A 21,526-nucleotide genomic window follows, 5' to 3' on the forward strand; every position below is an offset into this window, starting at 1 on the left:
TGCGTCTGTGGCACCAGAGGGGCTTTGAGAAGGCTGAAAGGGGCTTGAAAGGCTGAACTGAATCAAGTGGCAGAAAACTGTGTTCACGTGCTAAGTGTTTGGCCCATTCTGACAGAAAGTCTGCTTAAAATAAAAAGTCACATTTTAATACGTGCAATTTAGTTTTCAGTTAAAAGAACAGTTCTGCACTTAGGCTCTGTCCACACAAATATGGATATTTTGAAAACTTTACTTGATTAAGAATGGTGGCTATAATACTTGTTGTGACTAACCTACATACCAGCAGCAGATATTCATTTATTATTTATTTAGGATTTTAGCGTCATGTTTTACACACTTACATGACAGAAGCGGTAGTTATTCATTACACAAGATTCATCAGTTCACAAGTTTAATGTCAAACACAGTCATGGACAATTTTGTATCTCCAATCAACCTCACTTGCACGTCTTTGAACTGTGTGAGGAAACCGGAGCTCCCGGAGGAAACCCATGCAGACACGATGAGAGCATGCAAACTCCACACAGAAAGGACCCGGACCGCCCCACCTGGGGATCGAACCCAGGAGGCGACAGTGCTACCCACTGAGCCACTGTGCCGCCCGATATTCATTTATTAACCTTTAGTAAAATCTACATCCTCATCAGTGCTGCAGCTGATCTGAAGGCTCAAACCCAGGTACCCACAACCCTGCTGCCTTGTAAAACCCACACAACCTTTTTTGCCAAAATGCTACCCAGCTGCAAAAATGACTTCGTTCATATTTGGAGGGGTCACATTAGGTCCATGATTGTTGACAGTGAACCTGGGGTCTCTGCACACTCTTCACTTGTGTTTTAATATCTGTGTGTAATTTAATACAACCAACAGGAAACATTTTGGACTGTTTTTTTTTCAGCCTTAGTGCAAGTAGGGGCGACAGGGTGGCTCAATGGGTAGCACTGTCGCTTCACAGCAAGGAGGTCCTGGGTTCGATCCCCAGGTGGGGCTGTCTGGGTCCTTTCTGTGTGGAGTTTGCATGTTCTCCCCGTGTCTGTGTGGGTTTCCTCCAGAGGCTCCGGTTTCCTCCCACAGTCCAAAGACATGCAAGTGAGGTTGATTGAAGATACAAAATTGTCCAGGGCTGTGTTTGACATTAAACTTGAACTGATGAATCTTGTGTAACTACCTGTCCTGTCATGAATGTAACCAAAGTGTGAAACATGACGTTAAAATCCTAATAAATAAATAAATAAATAAACTTAGTGCAGGTAGTCCTCTTAACTCTGAGTGTAAAACACTGAGTGACAGGCTGTAATCAGAACATTTCTGCTAATGATAAACTTACCTGTTGATCAGTCAGTGTTGAGTAGAGCAACAAAACCAGTGAAGCTGAATCTCACTCCCACTGATCACTCTGCACTAATGCAGCTAGGCTAAACTAAACTAAGCTAAGCTAAGCTAAAGCGGGCTGATCAAATCCGGGATGTGGATCCACCACAGATGCATAACAACCCCAATGTAATTACCTAACACGCCACGGTTTGTGTAAACACGCTCCGGCGCACCAAAACAGGTCTAAAAGACATTATTTGTTTATAAAAACGCACCCATATTAGTGTAGCATTTTAATACCAGTTTTTAATGATCAGGCGTCTCCACTGTCAGTGTATTGCGTGTTTGCGTCATCGCCTGGCGACTCTCCGCCCCGACTTGAAAACATTAGAAAATCTTGTCAGTTTTTTTGCAACTGAAAATGCAAATTAGGTTAAAAAAAAGACATGTTAGATCACCTACCGGCATCCAGCAGAGCAGAGCGGAGCAGACAAATCCATTCACACAGCACTCACTCACTTAATTAATCTGCTCCTGAACGCTGCTCAGCTCTACCTGACAACCTATGCTACATTCATGTGTACCTCAAATTACTGTAAATAACAATTCTCCACTGACAAGTACGCCTCTCAAAATCCAAACATACCACTCTCAGTTTGGTCACATCCTAATATCAGTCAGTGAGGAGACTACGTAGTTATGTACGCCAAATAGGAAATGGGCAGCAAAAAGCAGACAGTAGCCCTGGGTAGGTGGAACCGTAGGTATTGTTTGTTTGTTTATTAGGATTTTAACGTCATGTTTTACATTCATGACAGGACAGGTAGTTACTCGTCACACAAGGTTATATCGAACACAGTCCTGGACAATTTTGTATCTCCAATTCACCTCACTTGCATGTCTTTAGACTGTGGGAGGAAACCGGAGCAGCCGGAGTAAACCCACACAGACACGGGGAGAACATGCAAACTCCACACAGGAAGGACCTGGACCGCCCCACCTGGGGATCGAACCCAGGACCTTCTTGCTATGAGGTGACAGTGCTACCCACTTAGCCATCATGCCACCCCGGAACTGTAGGTATAAGCAAGTATCAGCATGTATAAATTTGTATTCTGTAAACATAAGCTTCTCTGTGACTCATACAAGTGATTCCTTACTGCACTGAGTAAATGTAGCTTTATAAAACGGATAGTTCCGGTCCTAAAATCTGATTGGCTGAGCCGCGTTCGAAGCCGTTGTAAAATCCCCGATAAACTCACACCTAGGACCACCTCACATCATTCCATATTAATACGCCACTGAAAAGAAAAATTTAATGTTATTTTCGCCCTCATGTTGCCTAGCAACACTGTTAATCGAACTATTTTGCGTCGCGGAAGAATGCTTTATTGTAAGTTTACACACAATAAATACATTTATGAATTAAACATTGTTGTATTTATTATATTTTATGTTGACCGCCGTTTTATAAAAGCAATAAGCCACTCGAGACCGTACGTTACTGTTACGATTTTAGCACGGGTTAAGAAGTTTTAACGTCATCCCCGTGCTAAAATCACAGTAATGCACGGCCTCTCGTGGCTTATTGCTTTATTGTGTACCGCTGCCACTAAACAAGCTGCTTATTTCATGCTGTTTACTAACAGGAATTACAAAAAAAAAAAAAAGGATTAAAACGATTAAAAAAAAGCATACATAATTTAGCGATTGTTTTTTCAGCCTGTATATTCTGCTCTCTGCATTTATAAACATCTCACTAATCTATACTCTATTAATAATGCGTGTTTTTATTATTACTGCTTTGTGGTTATTTTAAGGTTTATCAAAGCAGTAAATGTGTTTCCTTTTTTAGAGATGAGGTGACGACTCATAACAATTCTTGATAGAAGAATATCAAAACTTCTGAACGTGCCCCCTACTAGTTACAAGAAGATATTCGCTGCTTGTGTTAATTCTTTAAAATAGTAAGTGTAGTGACAAAAGCTGTAATTTTCCAAGGGGTTCCTAATCTTTTATAAAACAATGCATATACATGATTACTGGTTAAAAAGAAAAGTAAGACAATCAATACTGACAAAGCTTTAATAGAAGTACAAGAATATACAGCAGAATAGTAATAACCAGAATCCAGTAAAATATAATTTATATGCTTGTATTAGTGCATAAACACTACAGCCATAGTCGAGTGTCCAGTTCATGTGAACATTCATAAAAACTCTTCCACTTCCTTTGACATCTCCTGTAAAGAAAAAAAGAACATGGTCATTAACTCAGTTTTGTACTAACAGTGTTCTAACAAGTATTTTCAAGCATTTTTACATATAAAATAATTATAATGTGAAACTTCAGTTACACACATACACAGAAAACTTGGTTAGGAGTAGATTTGATCAGTTTTGAAGAGGGATATAAAGTTTTACCCAGACTTTAGTCTGCCACTACTTTATTACTATACCTGTATAAGTGCAGTCTTGTCATAATCTTTCCTATGTCTGTAAATGCTCTGGCACAGAAGAGCGTAAAGCTTCTCCAGACGGTCCACCTCATGCCCCTCCGTCTTCACAATCACTTTCTGTAATAGCTCCTGTTAAGAGTTAAAAAGACAGGTCAGTCACATGTCCCTCAGAAAAAGAACGCACATCTGGATTAACAAAACAACACTTGTTTACCTTTAGCTTGCTTCGATCTACGATTAGTGGCTGGCTCCTGTGCTCCAAGATCTTCATGGCAGTGTCAGCATTGAGGACCTGCTGCTGCTGAGCCTGCATTCTTAAGCCTCTGGTCATGCGTCTTATCCCCTTTTCTACAGTAAACAGTGTCTGGTGAGTTCACTTAGGATTCAATTCTAGTGTGAAGCATTTTAAAAGAACTCTTGGAAGACATGGACACTTTTATTTTAAGTTTAACAAAGTGTTTCGCTCTTATTCCTTACAGCATGTAAAAAATAAAAACAAACCATTATTAAGCCAAAAATAACAGAAATCGAACGACAATCAATCAGTAAGATGCCTCAGCAGTTTACGCCACAATTTTTTTAAGCATTGTGAATACTGCAATAGTATTCTGCAATCCAACCACCGAATTCATAATAAGAAACTATTCATACCACTATTTGTAGTGACTGCTTTGTTGTTGGATCTGAATGTTTTCTAGTGTACTAGTGTATGTATGACTCACCTATCCCTGCATCCTCCTTCACACTCAGCTCCCCCCTCTTATCATCAACAATCTTCACTAGATCCACCTCACCGCCCTCTCTACTCTCTCCATTAACAACAGGAGAAGTTTTTTCGGTCAATACTCCATCTCCAGAACTGGTACCGAAGTGCTCTTCTTCCTCACTGCCAACACATCCATTCTGGCTGACCGAGGAAACTGGTCCATTGCTGTCTTTGGCTGAAGTAGTGTCATCTTTCTTATTCTCTACATGCATCGGTTCAGATTCCAAATCATTTTCTTTACTGTCACCTTCCTCATTTTCTGCAATCTTTCTGATTTCATCTTCATCCTCTTCCTCCTCTTCGTCCGACTCGGCTTCATTCGTGTCTTTGGAGTGTGAATGTGAGGATTTCTTTTTGCGGACGAAGCCGTTGCTCCACAACCTCCTGCGTCTCTTTTTCTTTTGGGTGCCTACAGAAAAGCAAAAATGTTTACTTGTGTGTGTGTGTGTGTGTGTGTGTACAACTAAATCTTTTTTTTTTTTTTTTTTTTACAAGGACTGGACTGACTTCACCACTTTACTTTAAAGCCCCAATCTATCAGAGCAATACATGACCTTTCAAAATATTCATAATTTAAATACATTCACTTAAATCTGCATCATTCGTTATCAGCTCAGATAATAACCTTTCTGTCCAATGATTGGTAAAATATCTAGTTCAAAGGTTTGTTTTATTTTTGAAGGGACTTCCTGAGCATGACTGTACCCCTGTGCACAAAGCAAGGTCTAAAAAGACATACAGAAAAGCTCGGTTTAAACAAACTCCAGTGAGCCCTGACCTCAGTCCCACTAAACAGCTTTTGAATGAACTGAAACATCAGTCGAGGCTTTCTTGACCAACATAAGTGCCCAGCCATACAACTGCTCTTTTGAGTGAATGGGCTCAAATTCCCATAGACATACTCCAAAGTATTGTGAGAAGCTTTCTTAGAAGAAAGCTGATATAGCTGTAAAGATCACAAAGAGGTCACTATTTTAATACCATTTGTTTTTAAAATAGGATGTCCAGTAAGCTCATGGTCAGGTGTCCAATCACTTTTGGCCATACAGTGTTGGTTAAAAATCAAAAATCAATGTGCATATGCTACTAATTAAATATTTATCCCAGTGAGTATACATACAATACATATGGTTATGTGAAATATAAAATTGTAACTAAATAACCTGTATGTGTTAATGAATTTAGAACAAGCACTCTTTGAAATACCAATAAGAAGCTTATTGTAGAGAAGTTCCCTTTACCAGGTTGTTTTGGTGTAGTGACTGTTGGTGAAACAAGATCTGTTTCTTTTGAGGCTCCACAGTCGGTAGTCTTTGGCTCTGAGTATGCTGAGACTTTAGGCAGAACGTGGTAATAGGTTGGGGTATACCTTGAGGTAGTGCACCCTGAAAAGAAAGACAGAATTACATAAAATGTGACGTTTAGAATACTTAATGGTTAAAACCACTAATGTAGCCTGAAATTCTGAAGCAAAATAAAATCTTAACCAAATTTAACCTCGTTTATTGCGAGACTCCCTGATCTCAACACAGATCTTCTCAAACTCTTCATCCAGTTCATCTTTAATAATGGCATGAACAGTGTCCTTAAGTGCGCAGGCACGGTGCCTGATCAGACGATCTGAAAGAACATACAAAGTTTATCACGACCAATGCATAGCAGCTCAATCCAGTTCAAGTGGCTCTGTACAAACAATGAGATGCATTATATTCAAAAACATTGGCTTCGACACCATTAAGAGTGTGTTTATTCTTGTTAGCTTTGGTTCAATTAAAATAAAGCCTGGTGTGATTGCTCTGTTGGTGTGGTTTGTTACGGTAAGTGTGAACACTTCCTTTCGAACTCTGGTGCACCAAATTAGCATTTTTTTAATGAAACGGATGTGATGTCACATGCAACACCAAACATGCCACAAGAGATAAAGTTGAATTGAAAACAGAAATGAGCAGAAAACAAACCAGGAGCAATGAGAAAGTAAAAGGCCTCATTTTTTAAAACCTTTAAAACCTTACTGAAATGTAACGATGGATTTTCTTGTTCGGTCTGGACCAAGGGAACCAGACCACAATTATAATCCCACACAATCAGTGTTAGATATTTCTACTTTACCTGATGGATCTTTGTCTGGATTGTACTCCAGAGCATTCTTCCAGATCAGGTCCATATCATGAAGGTAGTCTTTTACAGTAACATATTTGTGCAGGTCTATTTTAGCCAGAACTGTAGACAGGTCCATGGGCTGTTTAATAACTGTAGTGTAATCAGGAACCTACCAAAAACCAAAACAAAACCAAGCAGAAGACCTAAATATGCATCCCAACCTATAGTTTAACACCAAAACTAAATACATCAATGCACTAATTTATATAAGCAAATAAAATGAAATGAAGCACTCAGTGTCGCTCTACCTCCTCTGTATCCACTGGCCTAGTGAAAGCTTTAAAGCGCTTGTCCTGTGCAAGCCGGTTAGTGACATCACGCAGGAACAGCCGAAGTTCCCTGAGAGTGTCTTCTTCCTGTTCCTCTAGCTTCTGCTGCTCTTGTTCAGAAAGCTGGCGAGGAGAAGGTGGAGGGGCCACCGGGAGAACCTCCAGGGCCCGGAGCACTAGAAACGTCATACATGTATTACTTTGGTGCAGGCAGATTTGCACATAATTCATAAATGAATTTAAAAATAGCAGAACGCTGTGTGAAAACAAATCCACTGTGTTTTATTAAAACCATTAGTTTTAACACAATTACACAATTATTACAAAACCACTCGGCCAATAAATGTTTTGAGGTCTATAAATTATTTTGCGCAAATAAATAAATGAAATGAATAAATAAAACAGGACAGTATGCAAGAGGAGATCATCTACCTGCTTCTCTCTTAGATGCAGGGGGTTTGGCAGCTTGATTTAGAATAAGATCCCCAAAGAATCTCCGTCTCTCTTCCTCACTGGGAAGCGGGACGTTGAACACTTCCCCGTACTCTAAACGAAACAAATCCTGCACCTACAGCAATGCATCAAACGAGACAATGTTTCATAAACACCCGTTTACTAAATCTAAAATGAGTAATAATCGGACAAACTATTAAAATCATATATAATCTTTAAAACATCACAACACCCATGCAGTTAAAAAAAAGGAATAAAATAGAATATTCTTCTAAAACTATAAAAATAACATAAATATCGTCTACCTCTGGGTAGAGGCTGGAATAGGACAGGCTACAGGTAGCGAGAAGGAGAATTGGCGAGAAGGAAGGGATGTCCTGTAGAAGGCTGAGAAAGGTGGCCTTGAGTGCCAAGCTCACCGTGTCCCACCAGCGCTGCATGTGAGGTATATACAGAATGCTGGGGGCAGTTCTTTTAGCCTCGCAGAACAACTGGAAAAGAACAAAACACAAAACAGATTGCAGTAATCAGAAAGCACAAGGCCCTGATTCTTCTAGGTATAGCACAAAATCGCTCACTGCTGCTGAAACTGCTGCCCTTACTGGCTGGTCCAAGCACCTACACGAGAGGTGATTAATAACTAGTAGTAGTGTATGACTTTCCATAAGCAATACTGCACTTTGAGACTCTGGGCATGTTTGAGTGTGTGTGATACAGATCTACAGCGGTTTTGTTTGGAGTGGGGGGTCTGCAGCACCAAAGAAAGTTGATATGTTGGATTGGGAGGAAAATGCACAAATAAGGCAACGTTGTTCTACTATTGTTTACCACATTATAAACCTTATCTCGTCTTATTTACACCATTTAATAATATTTTTTTTCAGAAGGATGAGTATTAACTTGGTGTATTAGTGCTTCACCTGTGCACAGGCCTCCTCAGGACTGGTAGTGCTGACTCCAAACAGCACCGCCATGTCTAGTGTGTAGACAGTAAACTTCTCTAAAGTGTGAAGCACGGCAGGACCCAGGTGTGTACTCTGACCTGAGCCCGGATCTCCACAAAGCAGCAGCCTGGGTCTGAATGTGGTTGGCTCCTGGACAGCACTTCTGCAACACAGCAACACATCCAAAGGAGCATAAATGTAATGCAACATAATTCATAAGACACTGCATGCTTTTTAATGCATGCTTTCACTTTCGGTGCACTATTGCAGTCAGTTTTTAAACTGCTCTGCGTTGGTGTAGCATCTTTAACCTGCACAGGCTTAACAGTCTTCTAGTGCGATATTAAAAGTTTTAAATGTCATTACATTGATGTTTAGTGGCACGCTTGTTGTAAAGCACAGATGCTTAGTTTTGTTCTAAAGACATCTCTAGTGATTAGAGATGGGACGATCGGGGTTTTTGGCACCGATTCCGATCTCCTTTCAGGGACATCTGCCGATAGCTGATTGCGATCGGGGGGGGGGGGGGGGGGTTGGGGGGTTTAGCAGTAAATAAAATAAATAAACTTAAAAAGAGCCTCACAGTGAAGATAAACCGGAGCAGCGTGCGCGTGTGTGTGTGCCTTTAGAAGAGACGCTTTGTTCACTGTATCGCTATAAGTGATTCATTGATTCACGAGTCATTTTTCGCGAAGCGTAAGTTTCTCTTCTCAGTTATCTCTCCGTGTTTACTGTTATTAATTAAATGTCGTGGTTTTAAATAAACACCAGCTACTACAGAACATTCTGTGTGACTCTCTTACATTAAAAAGCTTCATTAAAAAGCTTAATTAAACTGCTATTAGCACAGATCTGTAACTGACCGTCAGACTCGTTCCGTCTAAGGAGCTAAAAGTTCAGCAGATGATCCTGAACTAACGAATTTGGTAATGAATAAACTTTTGCCTCTGATTGGCTCTGTAACGTTTTCTGTTCTCATCTACATCACAAGTAAGAACCGCTCACGATTTACCAAAGTGAACCAGGAGTTTATATAACGTGCTGATAGAATCGACTCAGATGTGACCGGGTTGAATTATCTTTTTAAAGTAAATATTACAATCAGCAAAATTACATCGTATGTATGATGCACAACGTTAATGATGTTATTTTAGGTCATGAAGAGCTTTCACGATGGTTTCTGTACGATTGTTGATGAATGGTGATGTGATGGTTGGTGCTTCGTAGCTCAAAGTCTGGATCAATCCACTGAGCTGTTAACTTAACGTGATCTTTATATATCACACGATCGGATCGGCTACTTTTAGGAAATATCGCCGATAGCATATTTTGATTAAAAATCGGCCGATACCGATTCATAGCCGATCGATCGTCCCATCTCTACTAGTGATACAATTCGGATGACTGACCTGGTCAAAAGGAGAAAGGATTTAGTTTGGCCTGCATTTGCCTGAGCGGGGTTACTAGTGCAAATAGACGATGCCTCGTCATCACTGTGTAACAGGTCGTCAAGAACCCCAGTCACTCCATCTACAGCAAAGCAAAAGGCAATAAGACAAGGCTTTATTGACGGTACATATTGAGCATTTATACTAAATAAATAACATTTAAATAACTTGACATATTTGGTTGTTTGTTCAAAGCACTGGGTTCTACATATCCAATTTCAGTCGTCTTGGCTGGTTACATTTCAGGCAAAACTTAAACTTCCTTTTTATAAGAAATAAAATGTGACGGGCAAATACAGTAGAGCTTATGTTACTTCCAAACATGTAGATGTTCTTTCGCATGTATGGTGCTCTCACAGACATCGAGATAGCCAAGCCATGGGAACTAATATACCCACAAAACATTACAGACCCTGATTGTCTAACTTAACGGATGTGCTGTTCTCTGGAACAAAGAAAAAGAGGACTATTCAGATTGTTCCCAGCATTATTTCCATAAACCAGCTAATGGGTTGATTTGTCAGCCTACAATGCATTTTACCCTTCTTTGTGCATTCTGGGCACTGTTTATTTAGATAACATTGGTCAGAATGAATGGTGTTTGACAAGGTTTTGTTGACTGTTAATGCCCAAGTGGTAAAATGACAGGAGGACACAGTCAATCATTGGTTTTCATTGGTAATCATCATTAGGGCTGGGTATCGCCACTAATTTCCTGGATCGATTCGATTCCGATTCACAAGGTCCCGATTCGATTCGATTTTCGATTCAACACATTTAAGCATATTTGAGTTACATTAACAGGTTTTGTTAAAGATGTTCAGAGAACGAATGTGATAATTGTTCAAAAAACACTCATTATTAAAAATATTTGTGTATTTTGTTTACATAAATAATTACTCCAAAACAGAAAACAGTAACATTCATTTTTTATTATTATTTTATATGTCTGACACGCTACAACATTGTAAATGTAATGTAAACATACACCTGGCTGTTAAACAGCTTATGCCAAGTTTACACGACACGACACTCTGATTTGCGGGGTCGCTGTACAGTTCACACTGCACGACTCACAGGTGATGGGGGGGTTTTACACCATCTATCTCCAACTGGAATCAGCTTCTCTGCTCTCCAAAACTACGTTTTGTCACGAAAACAAACGTGAGAAGTGATGAAAGGTTTAATGATACCACGTCCAAACATGCACATCAACAAGTAGCGAGAGATCAAAGTTTGTGCGCTGATGTAGAAAACGGAGAAAAATAAAGGAATCTGAGTGGATTTGGCAACACGAGCAGCATGGCTTGTTCTATAGTGAGTTGGAGGTTAATAAATATTTTGTTTTGTAGAGAACAATCAGGTCAGAAATACTGTAAAACTCGTGTGCTGATGTATTCTGATAGAAACTATATTACGCCCCTGAACCACGAGTTTTGATCGCAGAGCGAACACCGAGTTCCTCCAGAACCTAGCGCTGACCCGTCGCCGAGCGAAAATCAGGGCAAGAATCGTGTAGTGTGAACCAGGCATAACTGGAGCTTCTGCCATGCTGAACTGATGTGCAGGTCAGATCTCGTTGCGCAAAAAAAACAGTGGCTGGTCACGCGAAATTAAAGGGGTAACAGATTTCCGTGTGCACCGTAAAAAGGGGCGTATTTAAAAGATCGATCTCGCGTTTACATGAATCGATATCGGATCGTTCAAATAAAGATCGATTCGAATCGAAAAATCGATTTTATAAACCCACCCCTAATCATCATCCTGAGTTTTGATAGTACCCTGTTTATGGATTACCCATTATTTAAAATATTATGCACTGTAGAGTGTAAAATAGCCAACATTCTTGGATTTGCTTGGTATAGAACATTGTTGTAAAACTGACATTAATTACTTTTACTGAACAACAATGATGTAAAGACATACCATTGTCTTTCTTCTTCTTCTTGATGCCCTGCTCCATGTGAGGAAAAACTTTCTGCAGGGCCTTTAATGCATTGTTGAGCGTGTTAGCCAGCAAGGGTTGAATGACCGGTGTTAAAGCTTTGGCAGGAGAAGCCACAGCTCTTTGTGAAGCAGGTACAATCTTCCTCATGGCAGAGAGGAAGTCACGGCCTTCCACGTTGATGGATGAAACATCCAGGAGGAGCTTCTGAGAGGAGGTGTAGATCTGAGGGTAGCGGCGGCGCAGGGCACACAAGGCCGCTTCTGCACACACTGCTTTAATGTCCGCCCCACAGTAACCTACACAAATTACATGAACAAGTTTGCACAATTTTTATTTCTACTTTTTAACTGAGAAATTTGAAAAATATAAGAATTAGTATAAAATTTGTACCAATTACATTAACTTAACACACTGCATGTTCAAGCTTAGTGCAATGTGTATTAATAACAGGCAGTAAAATCAGGACATTTTCTTTAAAATGCTGCAATATGGCTGGTTGTAACATAACGAGAGCCTGCAAATAACCTACCAACACACTTGTCCGCCAGTTCTTCAAGAAAAGCATTGGATGGCTGCGGATTCCATTCTCTCACATGAATCTTTAAAATGTCTTTGCGAGCCTATAAAACATGCAAATGACTAGTAATGCTGTATGCTCACACGGCTTACTTTAATCTTCTGGCTTGAACACAACCATCTCACCTCTCTATCTGGAAGACTAAAGAGAAACTCCCTGTCAAAGCGTCCAGGTCGTCTAAGTGCAGGGTCTATAGAGTCCAGCCGGTTAGTGGCACCGATGACGACCACCTCACCACGACTGTCCAAACCATCCATTAAAGCCAGCAGTGTGGACACTATGGAGCTAAAAACAGAACACACCGTTTAAAACGAATCAGCAAACCTACACATACTTTACCTCAGTGCTTCATAACAATATTTTTGGGTCACATGTGTGTGAAAAATAAATGAAAATCAATAAATTGTAACCAAACAGACTATTCAAGTGAATATTTGCTTTAGTAAACATTCAAAAATACATACAATAATTGGCCGATTTAGAAATGAGAGTGGATTGATTAAAGATGCCTCAAATTAAGTGATTATAAAATTAATACAATTTTAAGCTAATGTAATTCAAAATACTAAACATACCTGTGGATCTGATCCTGCCTGCTGGATCGAACTGGTGCAATCCCATCTATCTCATCAAAAAAAATAATGGAGGGACGCATCTGGTACGCCTTCAAAAATAAACAGCAACCAAAACAATGTCCTGACATACTTCTACATGATTACAAGTGCACAAAAATAGAGTTAAGCAATCTTCTGAATAGTACCTGATCAAAGAGAAGTCTAAGCTGTCTCTCGGACTCTCCCACCCACTTGCTGAGGCAGTCTGCTCCTTTCCTCATGAAAAAGGAAACCTTTTTCTCACCCTGGCTGCACTCGTTGGCCAGGGCCCGCGCAACCAGGGTCTTCCCTGTACCAGGAGGCCCGTAAAACAGACAGCCTCTGCCAAAGAAAATGACCACATTAGGTTTCCATTCACAGTTTCTTGTGTTAGGCTGAGGTGGAAATGTTGGTAAGGAAATAAAGAGACAATGTAATAAACAATCGTTCTTAATACAGACTAAAGGAAGCGTTTTAGTTCCTCCATGGCTATATTTAAAACAACGCACAACTGTGCTAAATATTGACAACAAAGCATTAAACGTATCAGTCTGATATGTTACTAAATAATACATTTTTGTCTTTAACGTTTTTGTTTTTAACCACATTGTCCCTCGATTAGCATTGCTAATTCCCACCCTTTTCCATAACAGTTGCCGGTCTGGAAAAATAAGTGCTTACACATGCTTTTTTCAAGACAAATAAAGCCCGCCTTCTTCTTTAAATTACAGCTTGAGTAATGTCATCAGACATTGTTTTTATGTGGATGATCTTACCTTGGAGGCTGAATCTTAAACCGTTCAAAGACTTCAGGGTACAGCAGAGGAAACACGACCATCTCCTTTAGAGCCGAGATATGTCTGTTCAAACCACCAATACTGTCAAAGCGCACCTAGACCCAAATAAATAGCTTGTAAATAGGGTTTTAAACAAACAACTGAATACATTAATATTAACATTTCGACAATGTATCGCACATATTATAATCCGTTAACATGAGGTGCAGACCTGACGTTGGTATTAACTCTTACAAAATACAAACTATGCAGCTTTAAAAAAAAAATCATACACACAAGTTGCATGTAATAAAATTAAATTAAAGTTATAAGTCTCTAGGACAGGTATAATCTGGACAGGGCACCAGTATATCACAGTCCTTCAGTCAATCAAGCATGTGTGGACACCCAGCCAACCCTGTAGCACCACTGAGATTCTAAGCTCACCCAAGCGCAAATACTTCCTCCCGCTTATATTTGATCTTTTATTTAGCAGCTGCAGTGCAAGCGCCAATGTTTGTATATGTACATTTTTAAAAAGGTATTCAAAGAAGGACAATATGAAGAGCATACCGTCTGGTCAATTGTCATTGGATCAACATCTGCGAGGCTTGCTCCGATCTTGATTCTGTCTTTGTGGAGTCCTAACAAATCGTCTTTCCGTAAATTCATTGGAAGGCATCTAGAGGTGATAACGAATCGTTAAAATGTTTGCACTTTAGCATAAAAACACAAAAGGGATTGGCATAATTATTCGAATAGACAAATATCCAAATGAACAGTATTCAATCCATGTGCCTTAAAAGGTCTGATATGAATTAAAAACTGCTGAACCACAGGTGTCACTGCCTTTAGTCAAGCAAGCTTTGAATCACTGTTGGGCTTAGAGGTTGCCATGTAATTGTCGTTTATTATGGAGGGGCTTTTACCTGTTTGTTGACCTGTTCCGAGACTTAATTCTACGTCTCTCAAACTTCTCATCATCAGATGATGAAGACGACGAGGATGAGGTCGAGTCGCTACTGTGGATGGCATGTCTCCGTCTGAGGGGGAAAAAAAACTCATTCTGATCTAAAAATAATAATAATAATGCAGTTAAGTAGTAAAACTGAAGAAACGGTTCCAGCAAAAATCGCCTGTCAATAAATCCACCCAGACAAGAATCAAACACCACCAGTGCTAAAGTGCCACACCTATTTAGAAATCTTTCTCTCACCCATCAGGTTCAAAACCTCCAATACTGGTTAAAGGAGAAGAGAAGCACAGGTTTAGAAAGAATACTTAAGGTGAGACTTTACATACCCTAATAATCATAATAATATTTTAGTTTTATCACGGACAGAGAGATTTTTTTCTACTCGACTGTACATCACTATGAGCACAACCAAGAGGGACAAAAAGACAGGAATTAAGATAAAGATGTTACCTGCTGCTTCTTCGTCTGCTGTACGGGCTGCGTGGCCCTGTGGTGCTGAAAGCGTACCTCCGCCTGGTTGGGGTAGAGTGCCGGCGGAAAAATATACTCTGCTTCCTCGGCTCTGTGGTTACAAATAATAATTTAAAAAAATGAATGACCAGGATAACACAATTGATAAAAATTTATAAATGAATGATTATTCTTTTATTTATACATTTTTGTTTAATCACTGATTTTGGGGGACCTCATGCACTGGTTATTAGATACTAGAAATTGGAAACCCTAACTCCACCTACTGCACATTTAGAGCTGAGAACATAATACCAATACTAAACTCTCACTTATTTACACCGGTGTGTTTATTACTGGTTAGTTTGCAAGTCTACTAAGCAGCTTAGTGATAAAACACTTCATCAGAAATCACACTGGTAGTGCATGTTGGTTGTGACATGGTCAATGTAGCAAAAATGCTGGACATAGATGCTGGTAAATGTTTAACTTCAATGAAATTAGACCCCACTGACACCACTTACCTTCAAGAGGAGCTTGGTAGCGTACAACAGCTTTTCTCTGTCTGAATTCATAGCGTTTTTGATTGTCGTCTTCCTCCTCCTCATCATCATCCACATCATCTCCCTCATCATGGTCTTCCTCCTCTCTTATTCCTTCCTCGTCTTCATTATCCTCCTCTTGTTCACTAAATTCTACAAATACATTTATAGCTCAGTCTTTTATGGATCAGCGTATTAAACGAACGTTTGGTTAAGTGGGAAAAAAAATCTATTTAAAACATTTTGACTTCCAAGTTGTCTAACAATCACTAAACCCGTAATGAAAGGTGCTTAAAACAGGCACGTCTTACCATCATGACCGTTCTCTTGCTCATCAGGAGTCTCCTCAACTGTTTTCTCTGTGGATCGTGTGGTCCTCTTCCTCTTAGATCCAGAGTACCTCATGAGATCCTAGATAAGATGCAAACAAAACAGTCATGTATGATTAATTAATGTGAAATAAACATGCACACATGTATCCTGGTATAAAAAATTAAGCTCACCTCTTCATTAGAGTCTCTGCTCCTCAGCCTCCTTCGCATCTTCTGCATGTCGTCCATTTTTTGAAGAACGGCCTCAGCCGTGCTGAGATAGATGAAGAGTTTGACATTCACATGCTAATTTGTGTTTACATGCAGACAACTACAGCATGTGTAAATGCTTTTTTGTCATGTGCACAATCAATTAAAAATGTATCAAAGCACATCACTCAACTTTAACTACATTTAAATGTAGTCAATCACAAGAGATTTAGATGGCCAATGTTTTTATATAGATGGGGGGGGGCAGTACATACTTGGTGATGAGCCTGTCATACAGGACAGACTGGTCCCTGGCATCAAACTTGTATTTGGTGATTCTGGAGCTGCGTCTGACAGCGCTATCCACCTTCCTCTCTCGTAACCTGGCACGAAGACTCTCGGAAGCTGGTGCCCGGTCAATTTCATCTACGACTGAAAGAAAATGACACATTTTCATACATATTCTGCACAGACTTTCCTGGCAGCTATAATAAACCAAACATTTATAAAAATATAAGAATCTACATTATTAATTACCCACTAGTAAAAACCGTTTTTTATTATTTTACACTACTAAAGGTGTTGGACCACAAATGGAAATTAACAACAGACGGCTACTTTTCTTATGCAGGTAAAAGGAGAACATGCCAAATATTTTTTTGGATCAATCTTTCCACTGTATAGAATTTCATATAGTTAAAAATATTATTTTGAATAGTACAGATTGTCATTAGGCTGCACCGACTTGTTATTTTCTCACCATACATTAGTGAGTTACTAATGGTGACGAAATGTGCTGACCACTAGGAGGGAACACAAGGTTATCTTATGTTCTAATGATAAAACAAGAAGCTCTGTTAGCGTGCAAAATAGCTGGTTGGACTGCATGTGCTTATTCATTTCATTATGAGGAAACCTAAAGTACTTAAAAACAAAAAGGCTGTTTTCAACCTTTTACTTCCCAAAACTAACCAATTAAAAACAAGTCTCTTCATTAATAACGCTAACAAAAAGAGACTGCAAGAAACTGATGGGACTGCTTGAATGATCAAGTATGGCACTAACCATTAATCTCGTCACCAGACTTCTCTTCATCCTTCTGCAACCTTTGGGATTTCCTTTTAAAAAATAAACAAACGTGTAAATAAAGAATAATTCCAGTCTGACATGGGAATTTTTAGTACATCATTGTAAAACATACCTTATATGAGTCATGCTTTTCTCCTCTTTTTCAGGAGACTGGTTTGATTTTTCACTATCTGCAAAAGATACACCTTGTTTGTCTGTTTGGCCTCTGGTCTTTATGACACCTTTGGCCAAGCTGCTTTCATCCTTGGCAGACACATAATCCTAAACATGAAATATATTTGTTATCTTTTATTCAGGCTGTGTCTGTTACACTAATGCTTAAATAATAGATAATAAGGTCACTATATTCTGTATATAATCTGTCTATATACAGATAAACTTACTAATCAGTTGTAAGCACTTTATATCCATCTATTTGACATGAAACTACATTATAAAGTATGGATATTCTGATATTCCAGTACTGATTATTAGAATTGACTGAAAAATGGCAGATCATTTACATGAACACATGGTGCACTTGTTGGCTTCCATGGCTTGTATAACTTGACTAGAAACTATTTGACTAGAAATAGTAAGGGGAAAGAATGAGGGGATGATCAGGGTCTCCGCATTAAGAGACAAATGTGTAAAACAGGATGATCTGATTGATAGATTCCTCTTGGTTTCTTTACTGAGCTCGGTCCCGTTGTTGAGCCCAGGAGAAGACAAAGGCACAGAGACACAGACACGGCTGAGTACCAAAATCTTCTAACTTTATTTGGGGAATTAACAAGAATAAATAGCTGATCTGTAAAAAAAAAAAAAAAAAGAAAACTGTTCCACTCCATGAAATGTAAACATTAGGCAAAGAAGATATAAAATGCAAGATATCAAGCAAGTAATGAAATGTTCCAACAAAAAAAAAAAAAGGTCTTTATTTCTTCATGATTTTTGCACACAAGTTTAACTTATGATTTTGGCTCTGTGGTGCAGCCATGAAGTCCGACAATAAGTAAAGGAGTAAAGGAGGAGGAATGGCTTAACTGTTAACTACAGGAATTACAGGTTGTTGTGTTTACATTTCACAATGACAGTGACTGATTTGTGATGTTCACTAAGGCGCCCTTTTTCAAACCTTCAGCAAAATCATGCGTGTATTTAATGAGATCAGGACCAAGTTACTTAAACAAGCTTTCCAGGAATTAATGGCTAACGTAGGGTCACAGTACTTCAGATAGTTTGCAGTTGAGCTTAACAGTGTTCCATACAGCGTGACAGCCAATGTTATTATTGCCTTTTATTATTATTAATAATAGAACAGACGTAGGACAGTCACACAGTGGTTGGGATCACACTGATGTGTCCTTGTAAACAAACTGTGCGGAATACCGTGAGATTTACTTAGCCGCTAGCTCTCGACTAGCAGCCCATGTTTGCAAACTACTGATTAAACAGTTACAAACGTTACACTGTAGTACAGATCAGTTTTATAAAATACACTCAGGTTGTAGTATAAATGAGAGACTTACGTGAGGCGGGCTGTTCCCAGTGCTGCTGTAACTGTGGTCCAGGCCGCTGTTGAGCCGGGCGGACTTTCTCACAGAGCGCCGCAGAGACAGAAACTCTGAGCTCGAGTCCATGTCCACATCCCCCCGCCTCGGTCCCTCCGCTCCACCGCTAGACCTCCGTAACATCACCATCTCTGTCGTTTATAACCTCAACCTGCTCATTCACGCACAATTACTGTCTATACAGACGAATATTAAAATCTAACCGCTGCAGATAAAACGTCAGAGAGCGCTTCTTCCCTCCTTGATTTCTGGCGCCATAAACGTCACTTCAGGTCCCATCACGACCTCAACATAGATCTTACTGCTCGGTCGAAAAGTAGATCCGATTATCAAACCATTTCGAAGGTATCAAACGCGTTTTCAAAACACATTTTCATAGTTAAATTGTAACAACAATAGTTTATAATATTTATAATAGTTTAAAACCTTACAAACACTTTCCAAAATGTGTGATATTACTGCGTAAGGATCTTGTTTTGAAACTAGTGCCGGTCATGTTTTTGGCGCGCCACACGTTTGGCCGCGCTCAAGCTTCTGATTGGTTACATTTAGGTCACGCCCACAAAATACTTTATATAAAGGAGTAAACCAGGGCCGTAGATAGAGAGAGTTGCGACACTCCTTGATCTCGTAGCTACGCGGTCACGTGGTTCATGTGACCCTCCAATAGTTCCAAACAAACCCGGCGCTGTCATGTTCTCATATGGGACAGGCAGCAGTGAATGAAATATTAAACGGCAAATAATAAACATTTGTACAATTTCTGGGTATTTTCAACTGCGTTTACATTTACTGCATCTGCTTTAATGTCAATTTGGTATATAAAGTGGAAGATTGATGTTTATAATGACTTGTTAATAGGTCGTTCTTGTTAACACACAGTACATTATATTAGCATACATTACATAATGCCATATCATTAAGTAGTAGAGACAATATACAGTACAGAGATTAAAGAGTTTTTTATGTTTTGTTTTTTGCATAAACTAATCTCCCTTCACTTTCCTGAGGATTCATAATAATAATCATTTTGGCTAAACACTAAGTCATGTGCTGGATTCATAAGGTTTACCTGCACTGAATGAACAGATTCATAAACGCTCTACCGTACCTTTAACATTATAGTGCAGGTACATGAAAAAGCATTAATTCATCTCTTATTTCATGAGTGATTAATAATTGATTCCTACATGTAATACATTAATGAATTCATAATTAATATGCACTAGTTCATTTTGTCTAATGTAAGTGGTGGACAAGGTACACAAACCATGTAGTTGAGTTAAAGTAGAGATATCCAAGGTAACATATTACTCCAGTAAAAGTAGAAGTAAAAGTAAAAATACTCTTTACCTCCACTTGAGTACTAAACTAAATTTACCTTCAAATGTACTTAAGTATGAAAGTAAAAGTATAATGATTTATTGTGGTTCTAATGTTTTATGATCATTTCTGTAACAAGACTCTTGATTAATCAACTCATTTTAGGTGAAAAGACTCTAGTGTCATTAATTAAGCTTAACTGACTAAGCTACATTCAGTTATACCTATTAATTAAGATAAACATGTAACATTTAGTGCTGAGCAAATGCTAAACAATAACAGTATTAAGTATATTAATGACATCAAATTCATTATTTTTTTTTAAAACAAAGCAACATACAGCTGAAAATGTTTGATAAGTAGTGGAAATGAATGGGGCTCTATGGGATGTTTGGAACCTCCGTGAAGCTGGCACAAACGAATAATAATATTTATATTCCATTTCTGACCACATGGGGGGCCAGCTTCACGGAGGTATGTTTGGAACGGTGTGTCGCCACTCTGTTCTCTCTACCGCTCTGGAGTAAACGAACGTTAGTTACCGCTGGCTGCTGCTAAGCGAAAGAATTATCTGTAGTTAAGGGAGTAAACTACTGTGTTCACATCCATAATACTTGGCTAAAAGTAACTATAGCTTTAGAACTCAATATAAAGAACTAAAGTAATTCAAGTTTCATTATTTGTAGTCAAAAAAGATATTTACGACTCTCTCTAAATATACAGTATATACTGTATATATTAGGTCTCTTAAGTTAATGTACTACAACCACACTAACATACAGATAAATACACAAACTGATAATTAAGCAGTTAGATTTTACACTAATGAATATACAGCACTGTAACAAAATATTTCTCTGGTTACTTTCCACCTTTGAAATTAAATGTATGTAATTAAGAAAGAAGAAAGAAATGTGGCAAGCAATTTATCTAAATGAACGTAGGAGTACCTTGTATACATTGTATAACAATTTACAAAATAGAATCAATTAAATAACTACTTTTACTACTACTACTACTACTAATTATTGCATAGGGCAGTTGTAGCCTAGCGGTTAAGGTACTGGACTGGTAAGCAGAAGGTTGCTGGTTCAAACCCCACCACTGCCAGGTTGCCACTGCTGGGCCCTTGAGCAAGGCCCTTAACCCTCAATTGCTATAATGTAAGTTGCTTTGGACAAAAGCGTCTGCTAAATTCTGAAAATGAATGAAATGAAGTTATTAACATCCTTATAAAGTGTCTAATATATGTCAATAAAATAAATTGCTAATCTTTTTACTGCACTGTTGTGATTTTTATTATTTTTGTGTATTATCTATCATTCTTGTAACCTAGAGCAGTGATTATATGTTCCACCATATACTG

At 38.8% G+C, this 21,526-nt stretch overlaps 1 protein-coding gene across 1 annotated transcript; it reads right to left on the minus strand.

Annotated features, from left to right (window-relative positions):
* Positions 1–3,392: 3,392 nt before the first annotated feature.
* On the minus strand, positions 3,393–18,966 carry LOC134300851 (ATPase family AAA domain-containing protein 2-like). Its single transcript, XM_062985287.1, has 28 exons — positions 18,796–18,966; positions 17,397–17,545; positions 17,261–17,313; positions 16,471–16,627; positions 16,178–16,259; positions 15,986–16,085; positions 15,657–15,827; positions 15,133–15,244; positions 14,636–14,749; positions 14,280–14,388; positions 13,707–13,822; positions 13,098–13,272; positions 12,913–13,001; positions 12,463–12,622; positions 12,290–12,380; positions 11,739–12,056; positions 9,774–9,894; positions 8,341–8,527; positions 7,726–7,911; positions 7,400–7,535; positions 6,947–7,143; positions 6,648–6,807; positions 6,036–6,158; positions 5,780–5,923; positions 4,495–4,947; positions 3,987–4,120; positions 3,773–3,901; positions 3,393–3,556 (listed from the first exon to the last, which is right to left on the minus strand). Exons 1-28 carry the CDS (start codon positions 18,964–18,966, stop codon positions 3,524–3,526), a joined length of 4,170 nt encoding a protein of 1,389 aa, XP_062841357.1. The 3' UTR covers positions 3,393–3,523.
* Between the last annotated feature and the right edge of the window lie 2,560 nt (positions 18,967–21,526).

This window comes from Trichomycterus rosablanca, chromosome 23, assembly GCF_030014385.1.
Source record: "Trichomycterus rosablanca isolate fTriRos1 chromosome 23, fTriRos1.hap1, whole genome shotgun sequence".
Lineage (NCBI taxonomy): Eukaryota > Metazoa > Chordata > Actinopteri > Siluriformes > Trichomycteridae > Trichomycterus > Trichomycterus rosablanca.

What these genes read in the sequence shown, in the direction of transcription:
- LOC134300851 (XM_062985287.1), bottom strand. Translation starts at nt 18,966, where the DNA reads ATGGTGATGTTACGGAGGTCTAGCGGTGGAGCGGAGGGACCGAGGCGG. An exon ending in GCAGAGACTCTAATGAAGAG is followed by an intron (nt 16,086 to 16,177) that starts GTGAGCTTAATT and finishes CATCTTATCTAG; the next exon opens with GATCTCATGAGGTACTCTGG. An exon ending in CGGAACAGGTCAACAAACAG is followed by an intron (nt 14,389 to 14,635) that starts GTAAAAGCCCCT and finishes TATCACCTCTAG; the next exon opens with ATGCCTTCCAATGAATTTAC.